Source organism: Harpia harpyja, chromosome 8 (assembly GCF_026419915.1).
Source record: "Harpia harpyja isolate bHarHar1 chromosome 8, bHarHar1 primary haplotype, whole genome shotgun sequence".
Classification (NCBI taxonomy): domain Eukaryota; kingdom Metazoa; phylum Chordata; class Aves; order Accipitriformes; family Accipitridae; genus Harpia; species Harpia harpyja.
The window spans coordinates 16,918,152-16,933,964 of NC_068947.1; the positions used below are offsets into that span (position 1 = coordinate 16,918,152).

Sequence of the window (15,813 nt, forward strand, 5' to 3'; positions counted from 1 at the left end):
GGGAAATGCTTCCTCTTTTTAAAAGGGGGAAGTCAACCTCTCAAAATTTCAGAGACCATGTTCTTGCACACATTCTTTCTGCTTTAATCTAAAAAGACTGTATCTCTGCATAGCCAAGATTATTTTTTTCTCTCTCCCCCAATCTGGCTTACCAATGAACCTGTAATGAAGTGGCACAGCACATGGGGACTGCCTTATCTGTGCCCTCATCATAACCTTTGAACCAGCTGACTGATTTCAGCCACATTTGATGGACAGTAACTTCCTGCTCTTCCGTGAAAATCAGCCAGTGGATAGATGAAAGCAGTTCTACTAAAAGAGTGAGGAAAAGGCAGGGAAATCTCAACCCTCTTCTCTTCTGACAGCAGCTGGCCAGCCAACTAGCACATGCATTGATCATCTGAGCTATGCTATGTGTTTTATGCCTTCCTGAAAGCCAAAAAAAGAAGCTGCTACTGTGGAAGAAGAGATAGGGAACACACAGGGAACTGAATTTTTACAGTGAGGAGGTGTACCAGACACAGGACATCGGCCTTCATTGGGATCAGCACTCACAGTGCAGCTTTGGTGAAAGGTGAAGAAAAGCACCAGTGAAACAAAATGCCTTAAAAAAACCAAAGTGAAAATGCTTCCCCATTTTTTCCATATCCCACGTTAAACCAGAATACGATGAAAATTTAAAAGTGCAGAAGAAACGTGCAGATTACATATAGCTGTGTGGTACAAACAATCAATGCCTGCTCTCCTTACATTTTCTTCCTGCAACAATTCCCAAGAAGTGAATATTTACAAATTAAGTAACAAACCTCAAAACCATAGCCAAAAAATTTGCAATTCCCACATCAAGTTATGATTTACACACAACTTCATTCATGGCAAGTTACTTTTGCTGACAGAATTAAATTTTTCACTCTCATTTTCATGTAATAATACATACAAAAAAATTTGCGTCACTCTCAAAATTAGCGCACAGTGCAAAGGTCACACTTTATGCCCCAATGTTGGTGTGGACATAACCTTCATATGCATGAACATGGCTATGCAGGTGAGATTGTATTATGTAGCATGGGAGCCACATCAACCTGGATTTACATTTTTTGAATTAAAAACATGTATCAGTAGATAAATAAAATGAACCTACCTTTTAACTCCCACTTTAGCTGCAAAGTTTTCCACAGACTTCAGTGGACTCTGGACCAGGTAGGCAAAATTTAATTAGCCATAGAAAATGCAGAGCAGAAGCTCAGGGGATTGAGCAATACCTGAACATACAGGGCTATCTGGCAGTACACTGGTATGTTCCCATTATTTTTAGCGATAAAGTATGAGTAACACCTTGCAATGCAAAACACACTGAATATTTATGTTTGGTTTATTCACACCAAGTTCATACCATCATGATAACTTTACAGTTTTGCACCAGGTAAAAAAATATTCAATAGAAAGATTACACCACGAGGGACATCCATAAGAAATACACATAATTTTTCATTAAAAAAAATAAGTCAGATCAGGTCTTTCTTTACAAAACGTGATTTTCTTTTACAAACCTTATACAATATATCATTTTGATTAGCTTTTGCAATAAATAGTTCATCAAAGTTAAATTAACTAGTATTATATATATATAATTGCTTTTAAAATTAATGTTGTAATACAGTCCAAGGTATTGCTACAACTTAACAGTGAGCCACTACAAACAGTGGCAAAAATTACGTATCATATAATTCCTCATTTATAGTCAAGTTTCTTGTACTTTAAAAAAATAATATGATTCTCTGAAAAGTCTGTGTATACATCTTCGCATATGAATTTTTACTGTCTTAAGAATGCAGCAATAAGAAGATAAACTCAACAGCCCATTTGCTTTTCTTTTGGTCCGAGTAAAGTACGAGGAGTGCATTTAGGCCTTTTCTGAAGCTGGTACTATTCTTGAATCAGAATCTTCTTGTTCAGAGTCCTGAAGGTGCTCTGTTGTCTTGCTGGCCTCATCCCCAGTCTTATCACTGTTATTTCTGGATTCTTCTGAAACAACAGTTAGCTTGTCATAAAAAAGATGCTCTTCTTGTGGGAGTGGAGAAAAAAACTGCGCACCACTGGGAGGCTTGCTCAAAAACTGTGAAGGAAAGAGGAAATGAGAATTAGGCTGCACCAGTCATACCATCCTGTTTGCTTAGAAATACGTTTTATATTGTTTTCCACACATCAATTGGTTTTCTCAATCCTTAGAAGTCCCAGAGTAATGACAATGTAATAACCTCTCTGCTCACTTTAACATCCTGTGCAAAGTTTAGAAGCAAGTCGGAAGTGCCTTTATTTGCAAGAAGATACCCCCGGGGTTAGTGACTTCTCTGGAATATAAACTTTCTTAAAAAAATAAAATACATAGGTTTTGTTTGGAAACAAAAACTAAGAATGGTGACTTGACTGTAGGTGAAGGAGTTCACAGAGATATTTGTCAAATAGCTCCAACAGATGTGAATTGTTCCTGCCATCTCAGAGAGCTGTCTGCTCAGGCATCAAATAGTGATGCTTTAAATGTCAACATAAACCATAACCATTTAGTCAAGTAAAGGAGAGGGAAGGGGATTTGCAGGGCTATGCAGTTCAGTGAGAAAGATGACTTAATTTTAGTACCGAAATATCACAACTTCTTCCCACTCCCTGTTCTATTGGTAGGATGGAACCAGCCTCAAGAATCAACATGGACTTTGCAGGATGTCATGACTGTATTTTGAATGTCAACATAAGAACAGCACACCTACTCAACACAGTAATAACATGTCAACCACTCATTTTGGCAGCTGAAGTGGCAGTTCATTTTATTAGTAGGGGCTGGAGGAGTACAACTGCCTTTTGTTCTTGTGACCTGACCCCTGTCTATTACTTTAGTGCATTTTATGTAAGAAACAAGCTGCTCTATCAGGAGTCCTGTTCGCCGTAATTACAAAAATAAATACTAATATTATTACTATTAGACCTTTTTCTAGCAAACTGTGATTTGAAATGTTCTGTCAGTAACCTGTAATCTCAAATGTTCATGTAGTGAAATCAATGCCTTTGATAAATGGCATTTTAGGTAAGCATGACTGACCTTTGATTACTGTGATTAACCACTATAACCTACTAACACAAAATGAAAATTTTCCCTTTCTTATGAGAAACCTGTAAGAAAAATGAAATTTGACCACATCCTGTACTGATCAGAGCAATGCTACCTTACCAACAGCTGAGCTCCAGGTTCAGCAAACTACTGTGTGCTGAGCATGTGCTCAACTTAAAGCACAAGACAATTGCTAAGTCAGCTGCAAAGCCTTAGTCTGCTAAACTTTAAATGAGTCAAAATGAAAGACCCAGAGAAACCAGGAAACTCAGAAGAGTATAGGTTGCTAACTTTGGCATACCTAACACTCTGTATAACCTTGTTTCTTGGAGGAGATTCTGATACAGCCTTTTTATGCTGTTATATGGGTAACAAGGTCAGTGACATTCCCCAACAGTAATGGCTAACATTGCTCTCATTTTATCTTGAATTTTCAGACTTCACTACATTCTTTACTTAAGTTAAAACTCATTATTATATTTGTGAAAGCTTTGTTTCAGGAGAACAAATGTGCAATTTTAAGTCTAAAATGAGATAGGGGAGACGGATACCTCAGTTGTTTGCTATTTAAAAAGAGGAACTGAAGGTTAACACCTGTTATTCTCTCACTTTAAAATGAAAGAAAACATCCTGTTTCTAAGCCATATAAAGCTTCCTATTACAAATTATGCAGTTGCTTTAGGAATAAAAGTCTATGCCAAGTTTTTAAATTGTTCAGCTTTTAAATATTTTGGACCATTCTGTGCAGAACAGTTCAAAATGACAGTATTTTAGAATTTATTATACACCCGTATACTTCAAAAGGAAGTCTAATTTCACTGCTTCTTACTTATGTCTGTGCAGCGCCACAGAACTTGGTGAAAAAACCTGAGGTAACATTCATGCAGAATTTATGACCTTATAATACCAGAAATTAAATATTAAATGAACTAACTTCCACTACCTTTCTCATGCTGAAAAGTACCTTCCTTTGTCAGCTTTTTCCAAAGTTCATGACTTCTTCATTTACACTTATTTGAATAGATTTTTATGTTTGGCAGAAGAGCGAATTTTACCATACATAACAACAAGTAACCAGCATTGCTCCTTATAGTCTAAAATGCCCTCAGGATAGTCCACACTTTACAGATGGCTAACCATCAGGTCCAAATGAAAGAAGGCAAAATAAAAGAAGCTCTAAAGGTCGAAAAGCAGGTGGTTCTGCTGAAAAAGCTGATTTCGTGTTAGGTAGAAAACAAACCTCTTTCAAGTGTTGGGGGAAAATATATGAAGGGCAGAAAACATGTTTGGTGAGTCGATAGAGATACAAAAAGGAAAAGAAACAAACAGGAACAGATATTACAACGACCAACATTGATCCTATAAGAACGGTCACAATTATCCACACAGGAGTTACACCTGCAAGAGACAAGAAAAAAAAAAAATTAAAACTGTGACTATCAGTTTCTGAATATATTCTTTTCAAATTATCACTTTCTCTACAGAATTAAAAAAAAACCCAAATTATTATAAAATTGTAACTGCAAACATAAGTCTCTGTTTCCAGATGCAAAAGACCTCTTAGCCCTTAAATTTTTAGTCTGAATAGGCTGAGGAAGTTGTCAATAAAGTAAGCTTACAAGCCATTATATTTAGACATTTACAGTTGCACATACTGGTGACTCTACATGCAATACTAGGCAAATGATTAAAGGAAAAAAGACCAACAGAACCATCCACAAGGTGATACCAAAGCTATTGTACACTCTTTGGTGTTTCACAAGTGTAGGAATTGACACAAAACGCTACCAGAGTATAGGCTTCCACTTTTCTCTTAAAGAAATCTGTAAAAATGGCAGCAAAGTAAAGACTGCAGGGCACAAAAGCCTGTAAAATTCTAAACTACTGAGCCTTTAAAAAAATTTTGTCACGCACGGGGATTTCATAACAGGCAATGGGAATGAAGATATATCTGTACATCACTGTATAAATGTTTTAAACCAACCTACGCTTGCTAGGCACTGTTCTAGCCACGAACTAACAAGCAACACCACCACCAAAACCCACCTGCAATTCAACTGCAGTGCATGCAGATAATATACATGTGGGAAAAATAAATGAGGAAACATTTTATGAGGAAAAACATAGGAGAAACAGGTTAGCTCAGTAGCTTCCCCAGGCTTCTCCCAGATGGCTTCCTCATTAACTTGTGTCTGTGCCTCTGATTTTTCACGTTATCTGAGGGTGTAAGTTAGCTGAAATACACATTATGCATGTGAAAAAGACAGTATCTAGGACCCCATCCTTTCTCTCAATTAGGGACGTGAAGCTCCCTGCTAAGACAACAGGGTCATGGTGGTTATTGCTGGACTCCACAGACAGCAGCTAAGGTGTCATGGCTGGAAAGGAAAGCACTTTTGGTACTTAAATGCCTTCAAAATGAGAAGGAAAGTATCTAAACAAAATATTTGTTTATGTTGTTGATTAATAACTGCTGTGTTTCACAGAGAAAGAGCATCATGGCCTAGCCTCGTGACAGACACTGGCAATATCACCACAGATGAAGCAGACTGCAACACAGGGTCCAATTCCTTTCTCAGTTACAAATGTATGGAACAAAGGCTTTCATAGAATAATGAATACAGGTGATGGTAGAAGAAATTCACACAGTGTGATCAGTGAAGAGCCTATGCTCCATTTAACTCTGATTTGCAGAGTACGAGGAACGCAGAGGCCTCTACAGCAAAGTAAAGCATCATGCCATTGGTGCCACATTGCTTGTAGTTTTCACTTCATTTCCAACTCCTCTGCTCCAAAAGCACACAGGTATTAACCACCAAACAATGCTGAAGTAACAAACACATCCATTTTTGGAAGGTTTACACGTTACACCGACTTTCATTTTGAATGGCTTTGTGTATTTCCTAGTTCCCGACAGCGCGTGTCCCATTGTGATGCACCAGGTATTACCGTTGTGGGTTGTCTGCTCACAAAGCTCTCTGCTCAGTTCCCCTGTTTTGTTCCACTCAGGGATAACTGCTTGCACTTGAATACAATATATTGTCCACGGCTCCAACTGAGATAATATTTCAGAGTTATGTTTAGTATCTATGTGAGTTACCTAATAACAGAGAAGAATACAAAAAATTTGAAAAGCACAAGTCCAGTGAATGGACCAGCTAAGTAATTAAAATTACATTTAGTAGGATAAATCCTAGCAGTTACAGCCGCAATGTGAAAAAGGCTTTTAAAGGCAGAATGAAATGCCCTGCCTGCATCACATAACTGATAACTCTACATTGATTTCAGCTATGGTTAAGAGTGTGAGACCATTCACACCACTGACTTTCTGGCTGCTTCTAGCAACATTAATGAAGTTTTAGGCTAAAGAGGCTTACAGAGATGTGATAAATGAGATCTGCTTGCAGAGAGAAACAATTGCTTAACCACATGAGATCAGCTAAGAGTGCTGTCACAGGCAAACATAATTCAATTTGAGACAGAGCAAGTAGGATGGATGATCTAGACAAAAAAAACCAAAACAAAACAAAACAAAAAAAGACAAAGAAAAAGGCTTGTGGAAGCTATTAGGTGACTGACAGCAGATGCAACTTGCTGTTTAGAGGCATGATTGGTTGTGTCCCTCTAACTATACGGTCCCTGCAGAGTACAGGAATCCCTACAACATGCCCCATTACGTAGTAACAGACTCTTTCTCAGGGGTGAGAAGACTCTATAGCTAGGTTTCAACATTTTGAGCAAGCATCCACTTCAAAAAACAACCTATGAAGTTATATAGCCTATGTCTTTTGCTTCTTTGATCCCTATGAAATTTCCCAGACTTCTGCTCTGAAGTGTGCTTTTAACACTTGTACCTGAAGTTCCTGCTTTCTCTGTTAATCTGCCTAAGTTTGCATCCCGTATGCAGAAACACCTTCATTTCTTGTAGTTTGGGAATTGAAAACCAGTCTGGTTTTGGGGAAATGATGATCCCTCATTTTCTGGAATTGAATGCCAAAGAATTTTGCAGTGTAACAAATACAAATCAGAATTATGTAATGGAGTCGTATTATATGAAAACTGTACTATGTACAAAGCACTAATTATACTGTGACTGGTATCTTCCAGTAAAGGGCTTCCTTTTTCCCTGTAATAGAACTCATGACCCTATAATTAATATATTATTTATGATCTTTATCCATGCATTTTTTATCTTTTGAGCTAAGTAACACATCTGTCTGTGGAAGAGGCTGTCCATGAGAGGAAGAAAGCGAATTACAGCTGATACAAATTGAAGAAGTGAAGGTGACCACAGTTAATATAAGGCCTCATCCATGGTGACAGTCAAAGCCCAAAGTCCCACGAAGAGCACAAGTATTTTAATGACGTAAGATTTGAAACTAAGTCAGTTTATCACCATGATGACAGATACTGCTGATGTTACAGCTTTGAAGTTTACCCTTGCTTGTATGTGTGAAATACAGAGATTTGGCAGGGAAGACTGCGTCGCAAATAAACACATCACTAAACTGAGGGAATAAACTCTCATAATGTAGCAGTTATTTCTAATTATGGAAAGAGCAAATTATACCCATGCTACTGTTTAACTACACAGCTATCTGCCATTTGCTCTGAGTAGCAGTTTTAGTGACCAGACTTTATTACACTGTAATTAGTAGAGATACATTTTTACTTCAGTACCATTAGCTTTCAGAACTTCGTCAGTAGGGTATTTTACCAAGAAATGTATATATCAAAGTCATGGAGTCCCAATACCCGGGAAGCAGAAGTTACCTCTGTATTGCTGCCTTTCTTCCAGTACAGTATTCTGTAATTCCATGAGCCGTAGTATTGCTTTAGAGGCCACTTGTCATGTTCATGTTCAGCAAAAGGGCCTGTGAAATCCACATGCAGGGACCCAGACTCTGACTTCACTTTTACATCAGGTGGCCCAATGACTGCTGCATATTAGAATGGTGGAAGAGAAGAAAGAACAGAATTCAGTTTCACATTGTTTTCAATTTGGTATTTTTATACAACCCGTAACAATTCACACTTTAAATACTTTTATCTATTAGAAGAAAGCAATTTCCTTTCATGGGTCAGGCATAAATAAATCCTTTGCTTGTAGAACTGGTCTTGAAAGGGATTTATTTTTGCAGTTACATAACAGACACTATTGCAGACTACATTTTCCACACAGTAAATTAACTCAGTTCTCTTTTGCCAGCTGTGGTGACTCCTGGGAGAGGAAGGACTATTTCTGTAGGTTATTCCTCACTTCTCCTTCTGGGCCAAGCTGTCACAACACCTGTCTTTTCCGAGTAGACACTCTAGTGAAGTGTTCTAATGTTTCTTTCATTGTGATAATTTTGAAAAACTGAAGCATCTGAATTATTTCTGCATGTCTTACCAATTGCTCTCCTTAGACTGAATATTATGTTCTTGCATTTTGTAAATGGCTTGTCCTTATTACGTTTTTGTGCCACTACCTAAACTATTTCATGAGTAGCTTAGTTATCAGCTGTGTTGTGTTGGCAATGAGCTCTCCATTAAAGTCTCCTATAATTACAGCAAATAACTCTGCCTTGGCTGCCTGTACTAAAGTTCTGCCTGGCTACAGTCACGCTATAAAGTGTCTAAGAAAGGAAGAGCTCAGTATACAGACAATTTTGCATTCCTCTAGAAATATATACTTCTATAACTAAAAATAAAACAACCCTGCTTGCTGAACCTTACATTCATGTAATGCTCATGAATATGTTGTTGAACTTATGAAAAATAATGTGAGGATGGTCTTGGTTACTCTGGTTTTCTTAGGCTATTCCTACAATACAGTGTGGAATTTATTAAAAAAGCACTAGCAGAAATAATAACACAGAAAGGAATATCGAATATTTTTATCACGATGCCTTGCTCAGATCAGCTATGACAACATTAAAAATCCTCATGTCCTCCTCAGAGATTTGGCCAGTTGGCCAGTACTCCCAGGTCTCTCTTTACAGGCAGTTTTATACCCAGATTTTCCCATACAGGAATAAGCTGCCTTTCCAAAGCCACACCTGCTCTGAAGGCCACATGCTCTTTCAAATACATGTCAAACTACAACTCTGTTAATGATTTACAAGTTTGCTCTCTACTCTGAAAATCCAGCCATACTTTTTGTATTACATTTTCTTTTGGCAAGTAATTTATACTTGCAACGTTGTAAATTTTTTTCCATGCTATGTTTCAGTGATTCTATTCTAGGCAAATTAAATTATATCAACATTATGCTTTTGGAGAGATAACCAATAAAAGCATTTTGAAAAACAAGGCTGTAAACTGTAAAATCACACTCTAAAATTCAATGCACAGAATGATGAAATTCAAGCAAATGGAGGCAGAACAAGGAAAAAAAAAATGACTTTCAAAAGTTTTTCTCAAAGATGAGGTGTAACACATGCTTCCTGCATGGTTTTGTATTAACAGCTGTGAGGAGAAAAAACGCCTTGAGTAACATTAACTACATAATCTAAAATAATTTGATTTTGCTTATGAGTGGAATAAGAATGTACAAAACAAGGGACGCTCATGGGTAAAAACCACTCTCTCACTCCCAAGCCCAGGTGACAGCAACATGATTAACATCTCTGTTGTGCACTCTAATGCAAGGCAGTGTCTAAATCATCTCTCACAAAAGACTGTAAAGCTTCACTAAGAGAATGGCAATAGTGTGCAATGAAGATTTCTTGACTAAAAATTAATCTTTCTCTGTGAAATTGTTTTTTTGCTTGTTTGGTTTTTAATTAAAAAAATTAAAAGAAAGCTTTTTGCCTGACATAGCAATGAAGATAACAGTAATTTAACTTATTTAGATATACAGGAAGTCTGAGTCCTTGAAGAAAATCTCCCCCGATCTTTATTTTAAGGGAAAAATATACATTTTTTTAAAACTGCCACAAAAGAGGTTTCACGTACCAATACTAACAGCCAGCTATAATAGTGAACCTGCTATGCTTTCTGACAGCAACTTCTGCCTTCAAAAAATGAACGTGTTACAACTAAGATTTTATAGTTCAATGTAATGAAATTTAAAAATTATCTGCATGCTATAGCGTTTCTTATGGAGCCAAATTGTAAAGGTGCATTAATAGCAGACAATATTTTTTGTGGAAGATTAGAAAAAGGCTTACTGTCATCCATTGGCTTAAATCTGACGGCTGCCCAGTCTGAATGGTTATTTTCTGACTCTGCTCTGACCTGTAAAACGTAGTCTCCATATGCAGACAGGGAAGAGACATCGCACTCTGTGAGTCTCAAGTTTGTGCTCACATTTTCATACGTGTCTCCAGGGAAATTGATGCTGTATGGAAGAGAAACAAAATGTATATGATATATAAATTATAACTGACTAAATGTCTTTCCTCTCAATTAACTAGAAAAAGTGGCATATGTTTGTTAATACCACCAGTTATGACTCATGAACAAGAAAAATTAGATCCAGTGTATAAGAAACATCACTACTAGTGTGTACACACACATTAAGCCTTTTATATGCATCTATAAATCTGTGATAAAGTTAGAGATTAAAATTATGATTCAGTAAATAGATGCCCTTTTCTTGACAGTGGTTACAGAACTTGATTCAACAGACAGTAGTTATCAAGCAAGTCTGCAAATACTATGACAATACCACTATGCATGGCTTTGCTGTCTAACTTAGACTTTGTTCAGAACTGTCTTATGATATGCATATAAGGAAGAGCCAGAGAAAATAGAGAAATGACTGGGAACCATTTAATATATTATATTCTTTCTGTTTTGCATCAAAAGCCCACCTAGGAACATAGTGATCAACAGGTAATTGCTCCCAGAACCCAGAAAAACCTTCTTTTGACTAAGATGGCCCAAACCCTCAGTTTGGGGGTTTCTCCTCAGCAGACGCCTGCCTGTGGGTGCCATCATCTCCGCTTTACATCCTACCCTGTCTTGGCCAAAGAATTCACCCTTCAGCAGGAACACGAGACCTCTGGCCCATCACACGGTTTCCTTGTCAAGCACGGAGGCAGGCAGGAAGCTCACTGCTGGGCTGGGGAAGCGGCCATCTTCCTTGATACAGCCACACAGACCGCTTTTCCCAACAGGAAAGACCAACCCGGAAGGACACAGTGGGAAAACCAAATCAAAGCTAAATCAACCCACCAAAACTGACAAAAGGGGACCTCAGAAAACGTGTTCTAAGTTTAAGGCACTGAACGGACAAGCCACCAGCCTGCAGTTCATCGGACATTTCCACTAAGGGCATAGGCAAGCTGGCTGCATTGGTGGCAGAGCACAAAATGCTGCTAGAGTGAAAGATCAGATAAGGTCCTAATGCTCAGCAGGACTAAGTTTCTTGAATCACAAGTAAGTTACATGTCGTGGTTTAACCCCAGCCAGCAACTAAACACCACACAGCCGCTCACTCACTCCCCCACACCCAGTGGGATGGGGGAGAAAATCGGGAAAAGAAGCAAAACCCGTGGGTTGAGATAAGAACGGTTTAATAGAACAGAAAAGAAGAAACTAATAATGATAATGATAACACTAATAAAATGACAACAGCAATAATGAAAGGATTGGAATGTACAAATGATGCGCAGTGCAATTGCTCACCACCCGCCGACCGACACCCAGCCACTCCCCCAAGCGACGAATCCCTGCCCCCCCCACTCCCCCCAGTTCCTAAACTAGATGGGACGTCACATGGTATGGAATACACCGTTGGCCAGTTTGGGTCAGGTGCCCTGGCTGTGTCCTGTGCCAACTTCTTGTGCCCCTCCAGCTTTCTCACTGGCTGGGCATGAGAAGCTGAAAAATCCTTGACATTAGTCTAAACACTACTGAGCAACAACTGAAAACATCAGTGTTATCAACATTCTTCGCTCTGAACTCAAAACATAGCACTGTACCAGCTACTAGGAAGACAGTTAACTCTATCCCAGCTGAAACCAGGACATTACATGATAGAGAAAAAACACACACAGAACTAATAACAGTGAATGTTAAAATGTGTTTCTGGTTCTAAAAAAAGTACGTACAAAGCTGCCTTGGGTGTGAAATGTGTAGAAAATGCCTCTGCTCTGTTATTTAGCTCAGACGATAAGCCTCTCTCAAGCTACAAGAAAGGGACAGCTACTGATCTTCCTATAAAAAAGGAAACAAATAACAAACACACGCAGCTGTAAAACGTGAATTAAAGAAAGCACAACTCCCCCAGACTTACCTCTTAGATTGGACAGTGTAACTTATATTCCCTTTGTGAAACCTAGGTGCATCCCACTGTAAAGTGCTACGAAGATTAACCGAAATAATTCTTGCATTTTGGGGCTTTGGCACTATTCCAGTTACTGTGGGAGCAATCAAAAACAAACAAACGTTTTAGTATGTGTTCCTCCAGTGACTTTGCAGTCATCCAAAACTTAATAACAGCCTTCTTTCTCTCCCTTGCCTCAGACTTCTGAGCTTATGCAACAAAACCAAATTAGCCAGCATCAATGATTTCCAGTAAGTACAGTCTTTCTGATATCATCATTTATTATGCATGACTGAGTTGTTACTGCCTAAGACTTAGGGCCCATCAGGCTACGTGCCATGAACTCTCACTGAGATTGTCAAAATGAAATTTTTCCTAAGTACTGCTCCAGTAGAACTATGGAAATAACATGGGTGTGTGCATTGATTTGGTTTTGGGTTTTGTTTTTGGTTTTTTTGTTGTTTTTTTTTCCTGAAGAAGAACATGAACAGTCTTTCTACATAGACCTGGGTATAAGACTGAAATAATTTTAAAAAATCCACCATAAGCATGTTTCTATTATCACTGCATGGATTAGCATTACCATTTAAAATGCTTTACTCATTCTGTTAATAAGCCACCCTTTTGAAAAACAGAGATAAACAAGAAGCACCTTCGAGGCAAGGGAGCTATTAAATATATCATACAGATAAATGTATCAATAATTGGCACTCCTTACAACTGACGAAAACACAATCGTTTTGCTTTATTGAAAATGAATAAAGGAAACCCTAAAGTAGTATTGATGACCAGTCCGTTACTATTATGATCTAATTATTTTAGTATAATTGTTGGTATTGAAACTAAAATAGAAAAGATTTTGGCCCATTATTGCAACACAAACAATCAACGCAAACAAACCCTGTCAGATCAGATTGGTGCTTAAATGTCCCAGGAGTAAAACCTAATGACATACATTCTAAGATAAATAACCTATTTTACATGTCTATTGTCGATGCATAAATACACGAAATTGATGTGTCGGTTACCCACCTTCAGCAGACGAGAGTTTTAAACCTAAACCCTGCTTAAATAAAAACTATTTCACAGACTCAATTCCTACGATGTTAGCCTTGCACCCAACAAATCAACTCAAACACACTTCACATCGGAAAAGCAGAAGCTGCTTGCTCCCCTGCGCCCAGACCTCCTTGAGAGATGCCGTCCCTGTGCGCAGGTGCCCTTGCCAAGACCTGCTTCAGGCACTCGCCCTCAGAGATCTCTGCCCGCACGCACACCGTGCCCCTCCGCAGGCACCTCTGGCCTCCCGCTCCCACGCCTTCTCCTACCTGCAAAACCCCAGGTACGCAGAATGCTAAGGAAGATGGGTGCAGGTAACAGACTGCAAAGACTCAGTGTGAACAACACAGCTGAAAAAAAACCTGGCTAGTGCAAGGTGTCTGATGTCCCCTCTCCCGCACGACCCGGTCCTCGCTACAAAGGACCCTCGCTAGGGTGCTGGCCACACTTTGGGGAAGCTCCCTCCAAAGGTCTGAGGTAGGCTTGTAAACTCCCAGTAAAAAGCGTGATGCCTTTGAAGGCTTGCTTCTCCGACAGCGTTTTCTACTTGAAAAGCCACCGGGTAAGGTCTTTTCTTCGGCACTGTGGACCCAAAGAGACGAGAACACATTTCTGTGGTTTCGTACTTCGTAAGTGTAAGTTTGTACACAGCCCGCTCACATCACGGTCCCAGATACGGCCTGTTTTGGGAAACGAATGGCCCGGGCCACTTGACCCGAGTGCTCTCCGAGGGCTCCGGCCGTGCCCGGAGCTGCACAAGCTCCGCCAGAGGCGGCTGCTTCCCGCCGGGATCTGCAGAGCAAGGTGCTGCTCGCTCGTGGCTTTGCTCCCACTCGCGCCTTTCCTCACCGGGTCTTGCACACACGTCCAAAACCGAAAAGGAAAGTTCCAGTTTCCCAGCACAGACGCAGCCTTCGGGGAGAGAAAAAAGCGCGAGGGCTTTCGGGGCAGCGCGGCCCTCGGGAACGAAGCCGGCCGCCTCTAGCGACCCTCGCTCCCGCCGCTGCCCCCGCCCTCCCCGCGGCGAGGCGAGGCGGGGGACCGCGGCGAGAACGATCCCTCGCCCGGGCGGGGCGGGCCGGGCCCCTCCGCCGCGCCCCCCCCTCCCCCGCCAGGCCCGGGTCGGACTCACCGCAGAGCAGGAGGCAGCTGCAGAGGGCGCACCGGAGGGCGGCGGCCATGGCGGCTGCCGGCGCGGGCCTCCCCTCAGCAGCGGAGGCGCCGGCGCCGCCGCGCCATGGCACCGGGCGCTGCTGCCTTCGCAGGCCGGGGAGCGGCACCGCCCCGAAACCCTTCCGCCTTCCCCCGGCCGGGCGGGGCGGGGCGGCGTGCGGGCACCGCGGCCGCCCCGGGCTGGCGGACTTCGCCCTCCGCCAACGGGGCTGACCGCCTCCGAGCGCCGGGGGACATCGCCCGTGCCCCGGTCGGCTCACCCCAGCTTTTCCCAAAGCCTCCCCCCTTCGCCACGGCTGCGTTCCCCTTTCCAGAAAGAGTACACCCAGCCAGCACCCGAACCCTCCCCGCAGGTCTGGAAAGCTGGTCATGGGTGCTGTGGTTTAAAACATAGTAGTTAGATGCCTGGCTGCTCGGATACTCATAATCTCTAAAGAGCATCTTCAGTGTACAGCCTGGCAGCTGGGAAGACGGGAGGTCAGAATAAAGTAGATAAATAACTAACGCATAGACAGACATCAGATGACGCGTAGCATCAAACTTGACCTTGAATGAAATTCCCACTGCAGGCAATACAAATGTTACCTGAGGAAAGGTTTATCTTCTGACTGCACCAAAGGCAGCAGGACATTCAGTGTCCCTGATCAAAACCAGCATAAAGTTGGGGGAAGGGGGGAAGCAGTTTTATTATTCACAGAGTAAAAAGGGTTCTTTCTCAAGCTATTACCGTTGCCAACTGAAAATACCAGTTCTTTGTGTGGGTTTAATACATTTGTTTCTGGCCCCTTTGTCACCTCCTGTTGTTAAACGAGGCTACAGGGCTGGTTTGGCTTTCCCTGGGATGGGCACAGTCCCACTGCCTTTGCTTATGCATGAGTGATTCCCCTGGCTTCTGCCACTGTGGAGAGGTGCACACCAGCTACACTGTACAAACAGCAGCATCTTAGAGGGTCAGCGTGAGCGGAAGTTTCATCCACTAAGGATCATCTAAGGATGCACAAATCTGCAAATAATTAGCCTGTCAAGAGCCAAACTGTCAGGTACTTACATCTACTCATTTCTTAACAGTAGTGCAGCAGCAGAATATATTCCAGCACCTTAGAAATTACTCTCCTGACCAAAAGAATGACTGCCACCCATGGCAGCCTGAAACCGTCTGTGGGCAGAAAAGTAGCACCTAAGCAGATCAACACAAGATGAAAAAAGTTGGTTTTTTTCAGCT

General features: G+C 41.0%; 1 protein-coding gene across 1 annotated transcript; it reads right to left on the minus strand.

Annotated features, from left to right (window-relative positions):
* Positions 1 to 1,358: 1,358 nt before the first annotated feature.
* Positions 1,359 to 14,730, minus strand: IL10RB (interleukin 10 receptor subunit beta). The gene is made up of 7 exons (XM_052794803.1): positions 14,551 to 14,730; positions 12,330 to 12,453; positions 10,258 to 10,427; positions 7,877 to 8,043; positions 6,053 to 6,203; positions 4,344 to 4,501; positions 1,359 to 2,116 (listed from the first exon to the last, which is right to left on the minus strand). Exons 1-7 carry the CDS (start codon positions 14,597 to 14,599, stop codon positions 1,904 to 1,906), a joined length of 1,032 nt encoding a protein of 343 aa, XP_052650763.1. The 5' UTR covers positions 14,600 to 14,730; the 3' UTR covers positions 1,359 to 1,903.
* Positions 14,731 to 15,813: the final 1,083 nt, after the last annotated feature.

Excerpts from the sequence above, each read along its gene's own strand:
- IL10RB (XM_052794803.1), bottom strand. The coding sequence starts at position 14,599 with ATGGCCGCCGCCCTCCGGTGCGCCCTCTGCAGCTGCCTCCTGCTCTGC. Across the intron at positions 6,204-7,876 it reads AGAAAGGCAGCAATACAGAG|GTAACTCACATAGATACTAA; the intron begins GTAACTTCTGCT and ends CTCTGTTATTAG. Across the intron at positions 4,502-6,052 it reads TGAGCAGACAACCCACAACG|GTGTAACTCCTGTGTGGATA; the intron begins GTAATACCTGGT and ends TGTCTCTTGCAG.